The 22,008-nt window shown below is 38.8% G+C and overlaps 2 protein-coding genes across 21 annotated transcripts in view; one reads left to right on the top strand and one right to left on the bottom strand.

Annotated features, from left to right (window-relative positions):
• Positions 1-14,394, bottom strand: part of AFG2A (AFG2 AAA ATPase homolog A) — a 396,759-nt gene extending 382,365 nt beyond the window's left edge. For 11 of the 18 annotated variants that reach the window (XR_012435051.1, XR_012435054.1, XR_012435050.1 and 8 more), the window contains exons 1-7: positions 14,172-14,394; positions 9,705-9,829; positions 8,268-8,425; positions 3,979-4,037; positions 2,741-3,379; positions 1,047-1,176; positions 781-837 (exon numbers count right to left, since the gene is read on the bottom strand). Coding sequence is in view for 11 of the 18 variants with exons in the window: in XM_045391842.3 (XP_045247777.2) it covers positions 781-837; positions 1,047-1,176; positions 2,741-3,379; positions 3,979-4,037; positions 8,268-8,425; positions 9,705-9,829; positions 14,172-14,334 (1,331 nt within the window). In the remaining 7 variants the exon portion in view is untranslated. Of the gene's footprint in view, positions 1-780; positions 838-1,046; positions 1,177-2,740; positions 3,380-3,978; positions 4,038-6,622; positions 6,713-8,267; positions 8,426-9,704; positions 9,830-14,171 lie in introns of those variants that run through there. The other 7 variants (XR_012435052.1, XR_012435055.1, XM_015450802.4 and 4 more) reach the window with 2 other exon arrangements.
• Positions 14,395-14,868: 474 nt separating this feature from the next.
• Positions 14,869-22,008, top strand: part of NUDT6 (nudix hydrolase 6) — a 30,880-nt gene continuing 23,740 nt past the window's right edge. For 2 of the 3 annotated variants that reach the window (XM_074040410.1, XM_005555868.4), the window contains exons 1-2: positions 14,869-15,128; positions 19,848-20,051. In XM_074040410.1, coding sequence (XP_073896511.1) covers positions 14,891-15,128; positions 19,848-20,051 — 442 coding nt within the window. In that variant the 5' untranslated portion in view covers positions 14,869-14,890. Of the gene's footprint in view, positions 15,439-19,847; positions 20,052-22,008 lie in introns of all 3 variants that reach the window. The other variant, XM_015450806.4, reaches the window with a different exon arrangement.

Genomic DNA, 22,008 nt, shown 5'->3' with positions numbered 1-22,008 from the left:
GGCTGGAGTGTGATGGCACAATCAAGGCTCACTGCAACCTCTGCCTCCCGGGTTCAAGAGATTCTCCTGCCTCAGCCTCCCGAGTAGCTGAGATTACAGGCACTTGCCACCACACCTGGCTAATTTTTGTATTTTTAGTAGAGACAGGGTTTCACCATGTTGGCCAGGCTGGACTCCAAACTCCTGACCTCAAGTGATCTGCCTGCCTCGGCCTCCCAAAGTACTGGGATTATAGGTGTGAGCCACCGTGCCCAGCCAATTTCAGACAGGGTCCCACTATGCTACCCAGGCTGGTCTCAAACTCCTAGGCTCAAGCAATCCTCCTGCCTTGGCCTCCCAAAGAGATGGTATTACAGGCATGAGCCACCACATCCAGCCAGAGTCATTATTTAATGGGCAAAAGATTTGTCCCTTTGAAGCAAAGTATAACATAACGAAGTTCTAATATAAAGAGCTACAATAATACAGTCTACTAGAAAAACTAAACATATTAGATACACCTAAGCACCCAAAGAAAGTCATGGATTTCTATGCTCAAACAAGGTCACATGATTTATCAAGCACTATGTCTTAATTCTTCTACTTTATGTAATTTAATAACATTTATCAAACTTTTAAAGATTAGATAGAAAGAGAATTTCATTAGATCTATAATCTATTTCTACTACTATCACTATTATTTTTGTACTACTGTTTATGCTTTGTATAAGGCGCTAGTATCTCACTTTGACTAATATAGCCTTGATTATTAATTCCAAAACATTTAAAAATAAAAAGTACCGTAGAGTGGCTTCAGCAAATATCTGACGTAACTTTGCTTCAGTCTCACCATAGAATCTATAACAAATAAAATGTATTTAAAGACCATTTCTTATTGTTTTTAAAGCTTTGTCATACTTAAAATTAGTTTCAAAAATTATTTTCCAAACAATTATTAAGAAGCAAAATATTTCAATGTACAAAATATCAGACAGAATACCACACAATCAGTTCTAAAAACCATGTTTTAGAAATATATTGTTTACTCTATTAAAACATGTACTTACTTGCTTATAATTTCAGGACCATTAATTACAGAAACATAGGCTCCAACTTCATTAGCAACAGCCCTGGCGATCATTGTTTTTCCAGTACCTGGAGGACCATAAAGTAACACTCCTCTAGGGGCAGGAATTCCTGGAAGAAAAAGTCGAAAACACTAGATTCACCATCACCAGGTTTCTTATAAATGTAAGAAGTTCAAACATGAGTTATAAAATTTAACTTTACCTTGCATCACAAGGAGTCAAGAGTTTTTTCTCCCCCTCCAGAAAGATGTGCTAACTAGCCCAAACACTGATCCCCAGCAATGACTTTCTCTCTCTGTAGACCACAGAACAGAAGCAGCATGTGGGTTAAAAAAAAAAAAAAAAAAAAGGCCGGGCACGGTGGCTCACGCCTGTAATCCCAGCACTTCGGGAGGCTGAGGCGGGTGGATCACGAGGTCAGGAGATCAAGACCATCCTGGCGAACACGGTGAAACCCCGTCTCTACTAAAAAATACAAAAAAATTAGCCAGGCGTGGTGGCGGGCACTTGCAGTCCCAGCTTCTCGGGAGGCTGAGGCAGGAGAATGGCGTGAATCTGGGAGGCGACCGAGCTTGCAGTGAGCGGAGATCGCGCCACAGCACTCCAGCCTGGGAGACAGAGCGAGACTCCGTCTCAAAAAAAAAAAAAAAACTGGACACCAACATTGTTGCAATGCCCCATCCCACACAACACAGTTCAATGATCAAAAAACATAGCGCAGCCGGGCGCGGTGGCTCACGCCTGTAATCCCAGCACTTTGGGAGGCCGAGGCGGGCGGATCACAAGGTCAGGAGATCGAGACCACGGTGAAACCCCGTCTCTACTAAAAATACAAAAAATTAGCCGGGCGCGGTTGTGGGCGCCTGTAGTCCCAGATACTCGGGAGGCTGAGGCAGGAGAATGGCGTGAACCCGGGAGGTGGAGCTTGCAGTGAGCCGAGATCGCGCCACTGCACTCCAGCCTGGGCGACAGAGCAAGACTCCGTCTCAAAAAAAAAAACAAAAAACAAAAAAAAACATAGCGCAGCCACCAATCCCAGTTTTTTTCCAACTAACCATCTTGAAGAGTACATATGTTTGCTGGTATAAAAGGTACATAAGTACTAGCAAAATGCCAATCTAAGGGTTCATTTTACACATACATATATATACATACACGTATGTATATATAAGATTCATGAGAAAGGAAAAAGCAGAGAGATCAGACACACCAAATATATGCAAAGGATCTTGGCAATAACAAGGCAGCGGAAGCCCTGAGCTTCCTGAGTCAAGCCATTCCCTTAATTGCCTGCTTCAGTGCAAAAAGATGGGTACACAGCTACATTTCCTAACAAAGAAGTTTTATCTAATGTATTTGAATGGTTTATTTCTTCAGTCATTACAGATGACCCAGCATGACAAGATACTTATTCTAGATCCAATACAGGTAATTGTGGAAATACGCTATTAGAAGAGACAAGGCTGTCACTAATTCACATTACAACCTAAAAATACCAAGGCATAGAAAATGGCCCATTTAACTGGCATCTCCCAAAGCAACTGACATCTTCTAACACACCCACTACTCAGAAAATAAAAACAGGAAGAGGATGAGCAATCACTAGATAAGTGTCAACTATCTTTTAATTTGAATTTAACATTTTTGGGTGCAATAAACTGAAGATATCATACCATAACTCTTGAAAAGCTCAGGCTGTTTGAGGGGCAATTCAATTATCTCTCTAATTGCTTTCAGCTGGCTACTTAAGCCTCCTATCATGTCATAAGTTACTTTGAATTGGTTGTCTTGCTCTTTTGAATTTTTATCAATCTCTGTAAAATTGACTCTTGTTGTTGAAGAAATAAAATAAAAAGTATCAGTACTGCACTTTGCTCCTATGCTGAACTTTAGCAGTCTCTCTTCTTCGGTAAGTTGCTCATTTCCTTCTCTGGCAGATTCAAAACTACATTTAACACCTGCGACTTCCTCTAGCATAAGTCCACTGCCATCTCCAGGGCTCTGTGTAACATCCAAAACATCACTGGCTTTATTTGTAATTCTGTCATCAACTGGTTTACAAGGAGTACTTCCTGATGTTGAGATCCGGGTATCCTCCAGATCTAACTGGCTTAGCTGTAAGGATAATTCCAGGCTACTGGTTTCCATGCTGGACTGTTCAAAGGCCATTCTTTGGGCATCAGTGTCAAAGTCACTCTGAGGTCCTCCCAATGTCATGCCATCTGCCCCTTTCACTCGCAGTACTTGCAGCTTGTACGGTCGTCCATAGAATGTACAATACAGAAAGTTGCCTGGTAAAATGATCTTGCCATCTAGAAAATAATTTATTAAATATACATGTTAGCATAATTTTTGTTACCAGTTTAATGTTTAAATAGCAATATATTTCATCTACTAACTGACTGAAAAGACTAAATCAAAGGCAGAGTATTAATAAAATAATTGTCATAAAATATTGAGGACCTAATATTCCCCTATAATATAGCACCATCTGGAGATAGAAGGAAAAGATGATTCTTTGAAATCCTCCACACTCAGTAGATCTCAGATTCTAGCAACCATATCAAGAAATAGCCAGGCATTCCATATTCAGTAATAAACTAAATGAAAATGGCACACCCAAACCAACACTCCAAGATAGCATCTCTCACTGGAAAGGGCAAGAACAGTCTCAATTCTACCACTGACTCTTTCCACAGACAAGTCATATATTCTTTCCACTGCTCAACTGCCAATTAACCAGGAAAAGTAACACATCCCTGTCTTAAAAGTATATTCATTCATTAAGGGGAAGATTCTCAAAGCTATTTTGAAGAAAACTACTGTGCACTTATAAGCCCTCAAGGACACTTTATTTGCTGATGCCTTGCAGCTTAAAACTTAAGAAAACAATTTAAAATATTTGTCTCACCTAGTTTTCTCAGAATACAACCAGTCAGTTCTTCTTCATTAATTTCCATATCTTTGTCACTGTTAAAAGAATGAGAAGGGGACAGAAATCAGCATTAGGTACATCAGAAACTAAACTGGTATAAAATTACATGTATATAGTTATAATATAGACTTAATCAAAAGAATAATCCACCTGCAACCTTAAATAATGTATGCAATTTTGAAACGATGGACATTTTTCAGAAACATATAGCCATGAAAATATCATTTGGAATCTGTTGCCTTAGTGGCATAAACCAATGTTCTTCAAAACACAAGGGTAATGAAATCATTTCAGTCAGCCCCATTCAGCACTTTGTTAATAGAATAAGAAATGCAGGGTACACTGAATATAGAAAGGGTAAATACTGCTTTGTAAAACATTAGCTTCTAACACATACATACACATATGCACGTATATGAGCACTGTATCTATGGATGTGTATATACAAAGAATCTGATGAAAAAATCCATTTTTTATAAAGAGTCATAGTCAAAAACATTTTTAAAATGCTGACCTAAACTAATAATTCCCTTTATAAAGTTGCCTAGCTTGGAGAAAAGGCTCTTATTAATAACTTACTTCATTCTCTTAGTATAACTTACAAATTATTTCTTCAAGAAAATTAATTCCTATACAGTATGTTACTTGAAGAGGCAGAAGTAGGAAAAAGGGGAGTAACGGTTACAATGGAGGTTTTTTCTGGAGACAGGGCATGACCGAGGAAAAATGAGATCCCCTCCTTCCTAATGATAACTGTGTCTCCCCAGAGAGCTGCTTAAGTGCAGGAAGTGAACACACCTAAATATCATACATTTATAAAGAAATCTGCTCTTGGAGAGTTCTCAGAACAAGAGCATTTTTCCTCCTCCTCTGTGCATAAGCAGCCCGTATCAGGAGGGGAGACAAATAGCTGTCTAGTTCTGTCAGTGACCAGTGGAGCGGGGGCAGTCTAGCCCAAGGGGAAGTGTAAGTGACTGGAAGCTGAGCATGGTGGCTCATGCCTGTAATCCCAGCACTTTGGGAGGCTGAGGTGGGTGGACCGCCTGAGCTCAGGAGTTCAAAACCAGCCTGGGCAACATGGCAAAAACTTACCTCTACAAAAAATACAAAAGAAAATTAGCCAGACGTGGTGGCATGTGCCTGTGTGCCCATCTGGTCAAAATAACCTTGTTCTCCACTTTTATTTTTTTTTTTTTTGGAGATGAGGTCTCACTCTTGTCACCCAGGCTGGAGTGTGGTGGTATGATCTCAGCTCACTGCAACCTCCACCTCACAGGCTCAAGTGATCCTCCTACCTCAGCCTCCAGAGTAGCTGGGAACACAGGTGCTCACCACCACGGCCAGCTAATTTTTACATATATACACATTTTATAGAGACAGTGTTTCACCATGTTGCCAGGCTGGTCTCGAACCCCTAAGTTCAGGCGATCCACCCACCTCAGCCTCCCAAAGTGCTGGGATTACAGGCGTGAGCCACTGTGCCTGGCTTCCAATCACTTTTATCAGTAATAATACAATATAGTCAATCCTCAATACCTGTGGATGCTGTATATGGAAATTTACCAACTCCCAAAAATTTATATGTACCCCAAAATCAATACTCACAAAGCATTTGTGGTCATTAGTGACACGGAAGAGCAGCAAAAAATTTGGGTTACCCAACACCCATGTTACCACATAGAATAAGGTGACTCTCCGCGCTGTTTCAGCTCTCATTCAGAGATGACCAGAGAATGGAAGTGATAGGGGACACAGCAGTGTAGTGAAGAAGCTCCAGGCCTGGGGCCAGTTGGAGGGAGTTTGAATCCCAACACTAGCACCTGTAGTGGGGCAGCCTCAGGCAAGTCCCTTAACACTTCTAAATCTCCTCTTCTCTTTTGTAAAATAAAGAAAAGAAAATCTACCAGAATGAATTATTTTGGAGTTTTAAGATTACAATCTATGTAAAATGTATGTGTATGTATGTATTATATTATATTATATATATACACTACATATATTATGTGTGTGTTGCATGTATGTATATACACATACATACGTATTTCCCTCTAGGAGAAATGTCTCAGTATTTGCTAACGGTGTTCAAGGCAGCTTTGATAGAACATAACTAACCATAAATAATGAGAATCAACTACATATTCATATAAAAGAAAGAGCAAGAAATAGAATGGGGGGAAATTTCATGAATCAAACATATGTATAAACTAATGAGAAAATTGCATGTATCTCCTTAAATGCGTACATTTACTTTTGTTTATGGAACTCTAAACCAAGTTATACTTAAATTGCTTTTGTTAAACTCTGAATAGAAGGTATTTATAAATACATGTAAGAACAGTAAAAATATCAAACCAATTTTGCTTTTAAAAAAATAATAGTTGCACATAAAACAATTTCCACTAGAAGGAGCTCTAACATTACTATTAATTATAAAATCTTTCAGTTGCAACTGAAGGATTTAAGCAGACTAAAATGACTGATTTTCCCAATTGGAAATTAACTTTCTTGTCTATACTCTGCTGCCACATTTAAAACATAAGATTTTTTAAAACAAAATTTTCAAACCTGAGTTTTCATTTAAAACATATACAGTCCTCTATAATAAGCAATCATTACTCACCTAAGACTGGTGTGCACTCAAGAGGTCTGATTAGTTTGTAGGTCATCATAAATGCTAATTCCAGTCAACGAATTACTGCTACCTGTAGCACTGTTTTAAGACATAGTCTGAGGAATAATCCAGTTTAATCTGAACAGTACTATTAACTACCTCATAAAATATTAGGCAAGTTACTTCTCATTAAGCTATTTCACCTGTTTAAAAAGGGAAGGGTAAATGTGTGTGTGTGTATACATACGTGCAATATATACAAAGCTTCTGTATACAGCTGGTAGTCAACATACTGTCTCCTGTCCCTTCTGCCTTTTATTATTAATTAAACTGTTACTATAAGCTCTGAAAACATTTTCCTGTTATAAAGGAAAAAATATGCCAAAACTCAAGTCTAAAATCTACAATAGTAGCAAAAGAGAAGAAAACATATTAAAATCAAGCTGATAACTAGAAAATGGTTTGTAGTTCTCACATATAATGTAAACACATCCCCCAAGCTATTACTAAGGTGACATTAAAGTATAAAAAGATGCTTTTTGTAAATGACTTTTGATAAGACTTCTATATGCAAACCGAGTCGAAATCCTATTAGATACAGAATATCCAGGAGGATGGATGATATACCTTAACTATCTTGATAGGCAGATTCAAACAATCAGCCTGTGGTGAGGGATTATTTTAAAATCTGATAGTAACGACCGTTTGTTTTACTAAATTGAATAATCAACAAGTTAAAATATACAGTCAAGTTCTTTGCTTGCATAGTCTTAATTAAAACTTGTTTCTGTTTGACTCACAGTAATCTACTCTTTTCTTTACAACTGTAAGAAGCCCTGATTACACTGCAAGTCAAGGTGAAAAACACTGCTAAATATTCATCAATGAAAATTACTCTCACCTAAAATATCAGGGCATACTCTAATCATGGAAAATAAAAGTCCTTAGTCTATAAATTATATAGCACTCATTCAGCTTGGGTTGTCTAATACAACACAAGTGACCACTAGCCACTCAGCACACGTAGCTATCAAATGCTTAAAATGGGGCTAGTCTCAACTGTGATGTGCTATAAGTGTAACACACACTGGATTTTGAAGACTTAGTTTGAAAAAAAGGATGTAAAATATCTTATTGGTAACTTTTTTTTTTTTTTGAGACACAGTCTCACTCTTTCACGCAGGCTAGAGTGCAGTGGTGCAATCCCAGCTCACTGCAACCTCCACCTCCCAGACTTAAGCAATCCTCCTGTCTCCACCTCCCAAATAGCTGGGACTACAGGTACACACCACCATGCCTAGAAATTTTATTTTTTGTATTTTTTGTAGAGACAGGGCTTCCCCATATTGCTCAGGTTAGTCTTGAACTCCTGAGCTCAAGTGATCCACCCACTTCGGGCTCCCAAAGTGCTGGGATTACAGGCATAAGCCTCCGCACCCAGCCCTTATCGGTAATTTTTTATAATTACATGTTAAAATACATTTTTACATATATTGGTTAAATAAAACATACTATTATAATTCATTGTACCTGTTTCTCTCTTTTTAAAATGTTACAAGAAAATGCAAAATTACTTATGTGGTTTACATTTGTGACTCTTATATTTCTACTGGGCAGCTTTGATCCAGATAGTCACCAAAGAAAAGAGCCAAACCTCAGTGCCACATCCATTTCCTCAGCCTGTAGCACAGCACCCACAAGAGGCTGGACTTGGATGGCATCACCAGGCCTCACACCCACATTCTTCTGTGCCATTTCACTCAGGCCAACCTTGCCTCCAGGAAATCCTCCCATAGGCCACGCTGTATAGACCTGCCAGACAGAGGAAATAAAAATGTTAGAAAATAAATATTCATAGAATACCATCAATTTACAAGGTAGAATGCTAAGGACAGTCAAGTACTTAGATATGCAAAATACAGTCTTTACCCAAAAAGAGTTATAATCTGATACCAATTGCAGTAAGATAAATTGCATTTTTTTAAAAATTTAAATACTATAAGGGCTCATGAAAAATAAACTTTTTAATAATATTACATCTTTTTCTAAAGAGCAAGAATGATCCCACAGTGAAGACAGTAGAAGATATGAAAGATATATGAAAAAAGACAAAGGCATTAACAGGTGATAATGAGGAAATGACAAAAATATTAAGGCAAGATAACTTGTAAAGTAATTCAGCCTGGAAATTAAACTACATCCAGGACATAGTGAGGGACACAAAACAAGAGCTTTGTCAGAACCTGGGTCTTATCAAATTTAAACGTTAAGAAGGGGGAGCAAAAATTTCTAGCTTCAGCTCACACACTTATAGTCCTCTCTTTTACAAGACACAGTAAAGGAACTTTAAAGCATAAGCCAGAAAAATGAAAAGAATAAGAGGGGCCATCAGCAGACAAAAAAAATTCAAAGTATTTCCAGAGGATCCCCAGCAGATCAGAGAAGCATCAAAGGAAGCCAGGAAAGATAAGGGGCTGGTAGCAGAGGAGAAAGCCAAGCTGCCAAAAATGATCCAGGAAAGGTTCTAGGCTGAGAATCTCAGGTATGAAGAATGACAGCAAGGAGAAACAGCTGAAACCAGGGAGAATAGTAAAATATTTATATACAGAACAGGTGACCTTCTTACCCCAAAATAATATTTTTATAAAGAAATATGACTAACTGACTGGGAGAAATACTGTCACTACTGCCGGAGGAAACACTTCTCTCTACATAATATTTTAGGGGTTACTATGCCCAGCAGAGTCATAGACAGCAAAGGAACAGAGAGTTAATACACACATTAATGTCTTTTAAAATATAGTTTTTCATTTATTCCTGCTTGTGTTGAAAATTAAAATCAGAAACATCTCAAACACAGGTTGAGCATCCCTTATCCAAAATGCTTAGGACCAGACGCATTTTCAATTTTCGATTTTGGAATATTTGCCTTATGTTTACTGGCTAAGCATCCCAAATCTGAAATCCAAAATGTTCCAATGAGCATTTCCTTTGACCACCACAGCACTCAAAAGCATTACAGAGTTTAGATTTTTGGATTTGCAATGTTCAGTCTTTATTTCTAAACTAAGGAAATGCAAAAGACTCTTACCTCTTGCTTTCCGTTCAAACTAGTAAGCAACACTGGTCGACCTATACATATATTTGCAGACTTCATAGTGTTGAGTCCAAGATGAATAAGGGAATTCTGGAATGTTTTAGGAATTCTGTCATCTACTATGAAGGAAAAGAAAATTATTTTTTACTACTTTGTAACAGAAGTTAAAGCATGCTTTCTTTTGCAGTAAATAAAAATACTCTAACCATATAACCACATGAATGTACTTATCATACCCTGGAGAAACTAGTGTTCCAACTTTTGTTATAACAAACAGATTTAAAACCAAATGCTTTTGAGGGTCTACTGGCAACATATTAAGTATTAACTAAAAACAAGATGTTTTATGGGGTGAGCATTGGTTTCCTTTTTTCTGAGTCTCTAATTTCTTTAAGAACTAAACATAATTGCAAAAGAGAGTCTCAGAGCTTTAAGTTCAAAGTTGAGTCAGCTACTAGTATTCAAAGGATTGAACTGGGAACTGGAACATCTATCTGGCTCTAGAGGATTAAGTTATGTTTCTACTTCTGCCCCACATTATGGTCATCGCCAGATCTTTTTCTTCTGTATTACCAAGAATAGACAAAGATAGTAACACAAGTCGTCTTCCTTATACAAACACACTGACTGAAATCACCACTAGTGATTTCAACTTTTGGCTGAAAAAGGGGGTCCAGAATTCAGTCCAGTTAACAACACCTCTGAAAATGATGTGCTGACATCTCCACTCCTTCCTATCCACCCCACCTCCACCAAGCTCCATATTTAGCTAGGTGTCCCTCCTCTAATTCCCCCAGCACTCTGTGCTGCCAGTTAATAGCATTTATCATAATATTCATTTGTTTTAGTCTTTCTCCTTAATTGTATACTGCTTTGAAGCAGGAATTGGGTCCTATTTCTCTCTGTATCTCCAATGCTTACAGTGCGTTAAATGTAGCAGTTGCACAATAAATGGCCATAAAATGAATAAATGTAGTAAATGAGTATACAATGTTTTTCTTTTCAGCACAAAATCCATGAAACACTTAAGTAATTTAAAAATGTCACAACTTCATTATAAAATTTATTGTAAACATATATACCATAATCACAGAGATCTACCTAAGTTTTCCTTAATAATCAGAAAACATATTTTGTAATAAAAAAGAAATTAAAGCAATGAAAGCAAAACCATAAGGTACAAATATGATTTACGTTATTCTGTCACTACAAAATAACTCCCCAACACGTTTCTTTTTCTTCTTACAAGAGGTGCAAATCTAGAAAAACAAAGCATCTCATAAAGCTAAGATGAACAGCACTGAGTATAAAATGAAATTAACACATACTGCATAATATGAGAAGCTGGACAGAAATTCAATCTTCCAATGAGCATTAGGTATCTTATATAGTTTGCTGGTCATTAACAGCAAAGCATACTGCCATTAGATGATCTCATAATATTCAGTTCCTGCCTCTTTCTTCCCAAACCTCAATGAACTACCTTTCCCTCTTGACAATTACCACACAAGTGTTCTCAGTCCTTCCCAAGACCTTAGTTTTCTACTTCTCCTTCCACCCTATCCGGCACATTCTCCATGCCCCAGGATTTATTCTCCACCTTCTCTTTCAAGGGTAATCATGTTCAAATTCCCATCTACCGGTCTCATTTTCCAAAACATCACCACTGTGTTCTCTGCTTACACTACACAGGTCTACTCAAGTTGTCCACAGAGTTCCCTTCTCACCTCACTCCTTCAATACTTTAAAAATATGTCAACATCTAATTTCCCCATTGACTACTTTCACATTGATTGAGCACCTTAAGTATCAGATTAACAAGATAGTAAAGATAATTTCAAACAACCATCCACCCTTCATTTATTCATTCGGCAAATAAGTACTACGTGCCTACTATATGGCAGATACTATGCTAGGCACTTTTGTTCACAAGTCCTTGGTCTCACAGACCTTATAGCCTTGTAGGATGAGTGAGTTATTAAGCAATCAGTGAATAGCTGTAAAATTATAAACTAAGATTAATACAATGAAAAAATGACTTAGAGTGCCAGGAGAGCCTATAATGTGGGATCTGACCTGATTTCAAATATGAGAATGTTTCTCAAAGGAAGTGATATTAAAATCAGGTCTGAAAGAAGAGTAGGAACTAACTAAATGAAGAGAAGAAAACGATAATTCTCAGCAAAGAAGACAGCATGTACAAAGTTCCTGGGCAGAAGGTGGTATGGCACATCCTCAGGAGAGTATAGACAGAGTGGTGGAAACATAGGGAAGCTATGTAAAGAAGGTCAAGACCACCCAGGACAATAGTGCAACAGGCTGCATTAAGATGCTGGTCATTACTCTGACAGCAATGGGAGTTCAGAAAGGGATGAAAACCAATGTCATGACAAGATCTGCATCTTACAAGATCATTCTGGCTGTAGAACAGAAAACGAGTAAGGGGCAAAACTGGAAGCAGGAAAATCAACTAAAAGGCTGTTGTAGCAGTCCAGGTGAGAGATGATGGCATCTGAAATTAAGGTAGAAACAGTGGGAATGGCATGCAGAAGAGGAATATGTAAAATATTTAGGTAATAAACATGATTTAGTGGTGAACTAGGTATGTGAGATATGGGGGGGAGAGTCATGGATGACTCTTACATTTCTGAATTTTGCAATGCAAAAAACTGAACAAAATGAAAGTTTGTTTTGTTGGAGGAAATGCGGGCTCATGAAGTTAGTCCCGAAGTATCTTTGAGACACTCATGAGGAGTGATTGTACAGCACCATATTCAAAATATGGCCCACAACAATTTGTCAGTGCTTCATGACAAGTGCAAAACATGAGAATAAGTGTTTAGAAGCTTTTATTGAAATTTGCAGAATAATTTCACATCTGTTTAATAAAATTTTTTCCTTATTTTTCTAGAAAATCATTTTGACTGTATTTTACAAAAATGCCGACCTGTGACCTATTGTAAATGTTAAAGTCTTCACCACAGAGAGCTTGAGAAGCACTTGGCTAAAAGACAACTATATCAAGGTGCAAAAACAAAAGATTTACAAATATAAATCTGACACTGAAGAGACTATGGATGAGAAACTCTGGTCACTGGATGAACTTGCTAGGGAGAGAGGATTTACTGAGAGGAAAAAAAGGTTTTGGACTAAGAATTGACAAACTTCAACATTTAATGGTCAAGGGAAGAGGACGAGCCTGCAAAGGAAAATGATGAAACATCAACAAAGATGAAGAAAACTAGGCAAGTTTGACAACAAATAAGAAGTTAAGTGTTTCAAGAAGGAGGAAATGGTCAAAAATACCAAAAGTTGCTGTGGTCAAGTAAGGTTTATCAACATGGAGATGCTCGGAGACCACACCAGGAACAGTTTCCATGGAATCACGGGGTGGAAGTCAAAGAGGAATAGGCTAAGGAGAGTATGTAAGTGATGAGGCGGCAGAGACCACTCCATTTTAGAAGTTTGGCAATGGACAGAGAGATGGTTGCAGGAAGAAAATGTGGAGCTTTTGTTCTGATTTAAAGTGGAAGAGAAATGAGCATGTTTAGATGTCAATGGGAAGGATCTAGTTCAAAAACAAGTTGAACCTTCACGACAGAACAAGTTGTCCTCCCATACCTAAGGAAGAGTGAAAATACCATGTGAACTCTAAATCGTCTTTAAGGTCTGATTAGACATAAAAAATGTTGCCACTAGTTTAATCTGGTCCATTGTTCAAAGCTATTACACATCAAATATAAAATTTCAATTTATAATTCAATTTATAAGACTTTTAAGTATAAATTTGTTCTCCCAAATCAAGGGAGCTGTCATCTGGGACAATGGCTTTGAAGTCAAACACATCTGGACTCAAATATCAGCTCTGCCTCTTAGTACCTGTGTAGCCTGAATGGAATCACGTTGCCTTTCCTTCCTCTATAAAACGGTCATTACTATACCTATCGGTCACGGCTTCTGTAGAAATTAGATGAGCTATATATACTGCTAACACCAGTGTGCAGTTACTAGCAGTTATTAAATATCATAACCTGTGTAGTACTGGAAGAAAATGCTATGTCATCACTCCTAAAGGCAGAGTGATCCACATTTTTACTTTATTGGTTATTTAGTTTTTTAGGATAAGTATCCCATGTTAGCTAGTTACGAAAAATTTTGCAATTAAATATGTCGTTAATGTTAAAGGAGACAAAGCGTTTCAAGCGCAACTTAAAAAATCAAATTAATTTACAAGAGACACTTTGGATACGGATAAACCATTTCAGCCTAACTTCTCCAGTGCAGGCGCGGCTACGTTTGCATGCTTCTTGCATACAGAAGTCTTACACGCTTTGGTGCCGCATTCAGACCCATGCCACGCCCAAATTTCAAAAGTCTCTGCACCCCAAGTCAGTATCACTGAGTCTCCCTCCCCTCAGGTTGCGCCCCTCGGCCTCTAGTCTCCCTCCCGGAGTTCTTTACCCTTTTCTAAGAAGTTGGTCACCGTCAGAGTCCCGGCGGCTGCCGCTAAATCTGATCCAGCAGAAGGAGCCCGTGCCACCGCACAAGAGGAAGCAGCAGAGGGCAAGGGCGAACCATTTTCCGCGCTTTGGTTCAGCCGCTTTCTGTTCTTCTTGGAAGACATGATCCCAAGGTAGCCTGGCCGATGCAGTAGAAAAGCCGACTCAACGTGCGCGCTTCCACTGAGAGAAAAACTTCCGGGGCAGAAGTCAGCGAGGTTCCGCCCCTGCGCCGTAATCCCCAGAGTGGAGCGCAGCAGCGGACAGCGTGGTGGGAGGGACTGAGTGTTTTCAAAACCAGCAATCTTTGGAACAGCTGGAACGGCGTCTGCGAAAGACGATAGGTTCCGGGAACGGAACTGCCACTTAGATTGTAAATTCCTAAAAAACAGGACGTTTTTGCATCTCCTCCCGGCTTCCCCATTCCTAAACCAACGTCTATTGAATTACACTACCAAACAAAATAAGTGGGTGGCGGTGGGGGAGGAGGTTTTCCCCGCTTAACTGGAGTGGGACAAATTGCTGAGAGGGGCTGGTGGACGACTTCGCAGTCTTGGCTTGGCTCTGCAGAGTGATAACCCCAGCTCAACTCTGAGGGAATTGATGACACTCTTCTAAAATGTACGGCCGCGATCTCCGCTCCGGCGCGCGGAAGGGTCATTTGGGCGAGGCAGCGTGAAGATGCGGCCGCTACTGAGCTGGGCCGGCTGGCGCGCGGTGCTTGCCCGAACGTACAGCCCTGGGCCTTCGGCGGGTTACCGCGGGGCCTCGGGCGCACAGGGTTACGTGCGGAATCCCCCAGTTGGAAAGTGCGATCTGCAGGGCGAGCTGGACAGATTCGGGGGCATCTCGGTGCGCCTGGCGCGGCTCGACGCGCTGGACCGCCTGGACGCTGCCGCCTTCCAGAAGGGTTTGCAGGGCAAGTGCGCCTGGGACTGAGGGCTCCCGGGGCTTCAGAGCTTTTCTAATGAAGTAACCGCGACCCCCACTCCCGAGTCGCTCTGTGCACCAGTATCGAGCCCAGAGGGAAGGGGAGAAGGCACGCGTGACCTGGACTTGTTTTCTGGAGCATTTGTGCTTAGACCCTTTGCTGGGAGGCCTCTAAGGCGGTTGGGTGAAATGGTGAAGATTCCGGACTTGGGATCTGCAACCCTGGTTGCTGGTCTACTTTCTAGTGTGGGGCATTCGGAAATTGCCGTCAACCACCATTTCCTCTTACGTAGACCCCGGTAATAGGAACTCCTGGAATTACTGAGAGTAAATTTGGATAATGCATATAAAGTGCACAGCACCGTGCCTGCCACATATTTAAAGCTCAGTAGATGTTTGTTAATATTATTACATTATTACTATCCTTTACCGAGCCTTGGTTCTGTCGGACACTTTTCCCAAGGAAAAAAAACTGTCTTACATTCTAATACGGATGGTGGACTGAGTGAACCAAAGAGACTTTTTCTTTTTTAATTTTTAATTTTTGTGGGTACATAGTAGGAGTGTATGTTTATGGGGTATATGAGCTATTTTGATACAGGTGTATAATGTGTAATAATTACATCAGGGTAAATGAGATATTCATCACCACAAGCATTCAACCACAATCCAGTTACTCTTTTAGTTATTTTTAAATGTACAAGTGTTTTTTTGTTTGTTTGTTTGTTTGTTTTGAGACAGGGTATCATTCTGTCTCCCAGGCTAGAGTGCAGTGGTGGGAACATGGTTCACTGCAGCCTCCAACCCCGAGTCAAGCAATCCTCCCACCTCAGGTCCTGGGTAGCTGGGACTACAGGCGCGCATCTGGCTGACTTTTTTCTATTTTTTTCTAGAAACGTGTCTCACTGTGTTGCCCAGGGTGGTCTCAGTCTCCTGGGCTCAACTGATTCTCCCGCCTTGGCCTCTCAAAGTGCTGGGATTACAGGTTGGAGCCACTGCACCCAGCCTGAATCATTATTGAATATAGTCACCCTGTTGGGCTATCAAATACTAAACCAGAGAGGTTCAAAGTGTCACATTTGTATACAAATTGGGTCAATAGCTGTCCCAGCAAGAACTGGAGTTTTTTTAGAATAACGCTTCTTTTATGATTAACCAGGGAAGGTGGTGGGTGGTTTCAGTCTTCAATAAGAAAACTTTCTACTGGCTTTGAACCTTGAGCCCTTTGAACCTTGAGCTTGGATGGAGGAGCCTTCACTTTGGAAGAAGTCCTTGATTTAGTGGTGCAGCAGTTTTTCAAACTGCCTCTGAGGGTCTTATAATCTAATTGAAGGCCTAGCATGCAAATTCGACTATGGAAAGATCTCTCACACTGGAAACTCAAAATAATCTTTATCTTATTGAGCAATACAGCAAGAAACATATCTGTAAATATAATTGAGCTAGTTTTTTCTATGTTTACTCATCCTCATTCCCGACTTCTTACCTCTTCACATTATTGTCTCTCCTACTTGGTAGTAGTTGCTGACAAGCCCACTTAGACTGCAACGATGTCACTAATAGGAGAATCAATCAATTTATCTTCCAGTGTGTGGGTAGACACAGGTGTTGCACACACTGATACTTATCAACGACCAAACAGGTGAACAAAGCACTACCCCAATCAGCAAAGCAGAAAGCTGTTCGATTTGGAGTTGCACATTCTGGGTTCAAGTACCAGGTTCTGCCATGTGCTTAGCCAGGCATTAGGCAAATTGCCACTGAAAATATTTGCTTCTTAGCTTGCTTTTTGTGAATAACACCAGCTCTAATTACTGGATAGATGTGTTGATCAAAGGTGAAACTAATTTGTAAACTTAAGTACCAAATACTTGTTGTATTTTTTCAATAAAACAAATTTTGTTGCACTTAGTGGTAGATGTTTTAGGATCTTTACAAATAGTGATTCATTTCATCCTCCTAACAACCCTTTGAGGTAGATAGTATTATTATTCCCATTTTAAAGATGACAGCACTGAGGCACAGAGAGAAAAAGTTACTTGCCCTGGCTCTACACCTGTCTTACTCACTGCACTATGCTACCTTGAAGAACTACTGCTGGTTCTGTTGTTATAATTGAACAAAACTAACTGAATGGTAGGGCCTATAAAGAAAGACTACACATGAAGTCTGCTATTAGTCTTTAAGAATAAAGACTATTCTTAGTTTTTATGGACTAAGAAGTCCATATTCTTAGTGGAATAAGAAGCCAACTATTCATATTCTTTCAGAACATGAACTATTGATGTTTTGTTACCAACAACTAAAGTTAGAGGGATAATCAGGCAATATTTTGTTAGCTTCACACATAATATATCTGCATCAGTAAGGAAATAGTGCTGGTTCTGGTCCCTGCCATGCCACCAACTAGCTATGTGACTTTAGGCAAACCAATCATTTTATTAGTACAAATTGAGCCCCAGTGCATAATGTAGGGTTAACCTGGAGGATTGCAAATGCATAAAATATTAAACAGGATTCAAAAAAATAGCTAATGGAAGAGATATCATTAGGTCATATGTAATAAGTTCTAATAAATTGTACAGACATACTAGTCTTTAAATTCATATAATGGTGAGCTCATGAGCAGTGGTTAGGAAAGACTTTGGTCAAAGACATGGAATATGAGCTGGACTTTGAAGGATAGATATTAGCAATGGGAATGGGAGGTGGGAGAAGAAAAAGCAATAAAGCTTATTAGAGAAAAGAAGAAAGCAATTTAAAAATGATTCTAAGGTTTCAAGCATTGGTGCCAGAAATAAATAAGCTTATAAATGAAGCTAGTTTGGGGTGTAAGATTCAGTTTGGGCGTAGTGGTGTAGTGGCTCACACCTGTAATACCAGCACTTTGGGAGGCTGAGGTGGGCAAATCGCAAGGTCAAGAGATCAAGACCATCCTGACCAATATGGTGAAACCCTTTCTCTACTAAAAATACATAAATTAGCTGGGTGTGGTGGCATGTGCCTTTAATTCCAGCTACTTGGGAGGCTGAGACAGGAGAATCGCTTGAACCCAGGAGGCAGAGGTTTTAGTGAGCTGAGATTGCACCATTGTGCTCCAGCCTGGCGACAGAGCAAGACTCTGTCTCAAAAAAAAAAGAAAAAAAAAAAGATTCAGTTTTGAACACATTTTATTAAGTTTGAAGTGGTAACCTTCAGGACAGAAAATGTCTGGGAGCAACCGGAAAACAGAAAGTTTAGTGTTCAGTGAGATCAGGACTGGGCAGCCATCCTCATGTAGATGTCAGCTGATGCAGTGAGAGTGGATTCTCCAAGACAAAGAGTGTAGATATAAAACAGTAAGAAAATAGCATGGCTTTTAGAAATTAGCCTTTTAATTTGACTGGAAGGATTGCCTTGGAAGGAGCACATGTAAAATTTATGGAGTGATAGAAATGTTCTATAGTGTTAAAGTGTGAGTTACGGGTATATGCATATGTCAAATCTCATGAAATGTACGCTTAAGATTTGTACATTTCACTTTATGTACTTTACCTCCATTTTTAAAAGATGTCATCAGAGAAAGAGCAAGGTGAGTAGGACCTGATCCCATAACTGCACTGCATGCTAACACCAATCAGGAAGTCTCTATTAAAGGCCCCATGTGTCTGTCACTGTGCTAGGCACACCAACTTTCAAAGAGGTAGAGAACATTGTCCTTAAAAGAGAGGAGCTTACTGCAGAGCTAGGGAAAAGAGAAGGGAAAGTTAATTAACTACTAGATATATAATCAACCCCCAAAGACAGACACACACACACTCTTAGATGCGTGTACACATGCACACACATACGCATGCACACACACATGCTTTACAGGGTTATTATAAAGGTTAAGTGAGATGATGGATGAAGAAAGTGATCTGAAAAGTTTTTCTAAAAACTCTAAAACTGAAGTATTTATTTCTTCACCCATAAACTTAAGGTAGTAATACCTTTCATGGTTGTGTACTTAATGAGCTAATATATATAAAGTGCTTGGAACTTAGTTTCAAATAGATATTAGCATCTTTTTCTCCTGGCTCAATCTTAAGTAATAAAGTAAGAGAATTTAAAGAAGGCAAAGATAGAAAACCTGTGATTATGTTCATCATGATATTATCTATAATAAAGTAAAATTAGAATTGTATTCCTATATACTAGTAAAATGTGAAGTTTGATTTCTTCATATTTTTTTCAAAATTTCTAGAGCCAGCATACGTTATTTAAAAACAAAGTTTAACTACCTTGAAATGTATACATTAAAAACATAACAGAACTCCTAAAGGAAGAAAAAAAATAGAAGTCCATAATTGTCATTAATATTAAACCTAAGGATGTTAAAAGGAACAGCATTAAAATGGTATTTGATTTGGTTTAAATCCGTTTATTTGTCCACTCTGAAACTACAGAACATCTGTTATGTGCCAAGCATTGTCTTTGGTGGTATGGATATAAAGGTCAGCAGTGTACTGACTTTATTCTGAAGGAATTCAGTCTGATGGAAAAATCATATAAACAAGGTGGTTATTATAAAACATGGTAGTTCCAGTGCCAACGATGTGAACAAGACATTTAGGGACCTCTTTTGCTTAAAGATGGCTTCATGGAGGAGGTGAAACCCTGAGGTGAGTTTTAATTTATTCCACTTGTTTCTTTGGAAATTATTTAGACTTTTTTCTTCTGCATTTAGCTGCAGTACAGCAATGGCGATCAGAAGGTAGAACAGCTGTATGGCTGCACATTCCCATCCTCCAAAGCCGATTTATTGCCCCCGCCGCTTCCCTGGGCTTCTGCTTTCACCATGCAGAATCGGATTCATCAACGTTGACTCTGTGGCTGGGAGAAGGGCCCAGCAGATTACCAGGATATGCTTCACATCAAGTAGGAGTTGCAGGTAATTCAAACTCATGACAACCAGAATTAACTTTTTAGAAGTTCACCCAATTTCTTGCTTGTTACAGCTAAGCAAATAGTTTATTCATGTGGAATGAGTTATTTGATTAAATGATTACAGTTTTTCCACCTTATCTGCACAGGACGTGTTCCAAGACCCCCAGTGGGCACCTGTAACTGCAGATAGTACCAAACCCTATATATATACCATGTTTTTTCCTATCACACATATTTATGATAAAGTTTAATTTATAAGTTAGGCACAGTAAGAGATTAACAATGACTAATAATAAATTAGAACAGTTATAAAAGTATACTGTAATAAAAGTTATGTGAATGTGGTCTCTCTCAAAATAATGTTTTGTATTCACCTTTCTTGGGATGGTATGAAATGATAAAACGCCTGCATGATGAGGTGAAGTGAGGTGAATGACAGGCATTATGGCCTAAATGGAAAATTCCAGAAAAAACTCTTTAAGTTTTAAATTGCATGCTGTTGTGAGTAGTGCAATGAAATCTCTCACCATCCTGCTCTGTCCTACCCAGGCTGTGAATCATCCCCATGTCCAGTGTATCTATAGGCTACCCATCCGTTAGTTACTTAGTAGCCTTCCCTATTATCAGATCAGCTGTCCCAGTATCACAGTACTTGGATTCAAATAACCCTTATTTTACTTATTAATGGCCCCAAAGCACAAGAGTAGTGATGTAACATTTTGAGACCATGGTTGACCTTGTATAACTGAAACCACGGAAAGCAAAACTGGACAAGGGGGCTACAGTATCTATTACATAGTGCTTTTTAAATAGATGAAGTTTGCCTCAATCAGTAGACAGCAACACAGAGAACAAGTTTAGTGTTTAGTTTTCCAAAAGATATACTTGAATATATTTTACACATATAATTAAACTTCACTACTCAAATAGTAGCACTGAATTGGGATCAGGGAATAAATTTATTGTAGAGTAAAACATGTTAGCACTAATTATGTGAATTTGTAAAGTAAATGATAACTTTTATGTTGAATTTCAGGTAAAGCAAACCAACTTTTCAATGATTTGAACATTACTTCTTAATCATATTTACATTATTGTGCCGAATAGTTGTTTAAATAGTGTAATTTAAGTGTAGGGTAGAATTTTGAAGTGGCTGATTAACTTCAGAGACATAAGAAAGTTGAGAGAAGACTTCCCTCGGAGTAAGACGGGGGTTCTCAAATTGTAGATTGCATCAAAATCACCTGGAATCTTACAACAGCTTGCTGGGCCCTATATCCAGAGTTTCTGATTCAGTAGGTCTGGGGTGGGGCCTGAAAATTCAGATGGTTTTCCTGGCTTTTTCTGTTTTTGCTGCTGCTGCTGCTGCTGCTGCTGGTGGTCTCAGTACTACCCTTTAAGGACTAAGGTTAAGGAAATTCTTAGATTTCCAGAAAAACTATAATAGTAAGGAATCCTTATTACCTTAATAAATGAAAGCAATAAAACATTATTTAATTAATAATTTTATTTGCCTTTATATAATTTACAAGAGTTTCTAAGGGAGTTTGCTTTTCAAAGCTTTTCTAAAGGCTTTTCAAGGCTTTTCTAAAGATTTTTCAAGGAGTTGTTCAAGAATGCCTAATGATGTCTTCTCTGTCCCTGTCTTGCTTCCCTGTAGCAAGTAGACATTCAGAAACTCTCCGTTCAGCTCTATTTCAAAAGATTCTACTCAATAATTTAGTGACAGCCTCACACTTCAATGGAAAGTTATACAAATTATCATTCACGGGCACAGACTCTTAAGAGTTTCCAGTTATTAACACAGAATTGGTAATATATGCAAAAAGAGTATCCTATGAAGGACCTGTTGTTAACTAAGTACTATATTATGCATTATAGTTTAGAGCAGCTCAAAGAATAGGAAATACAGAACTTGACCAATCTTGAGCACTAACTAGGATTTGAAGCCACTATTGGGG

The sequence above is a fragment of the Macaca fascicularis genome, chromosome 5, assembly GCF_037993035.2.
Source record: "Macaca fascicularis isolate 582-1 chromosome 5, T2T-MFA8v1.1".
Classification (NCBI taxonomy): Eukaryota; Metazoa; Chordata; class Mammalia; order Primates; family Cercopithecidae; genus Macaca; species Macaca fascicularis.
This window is presented reverse-complemented; position numbering and strand designations above follow the sequence as displayed.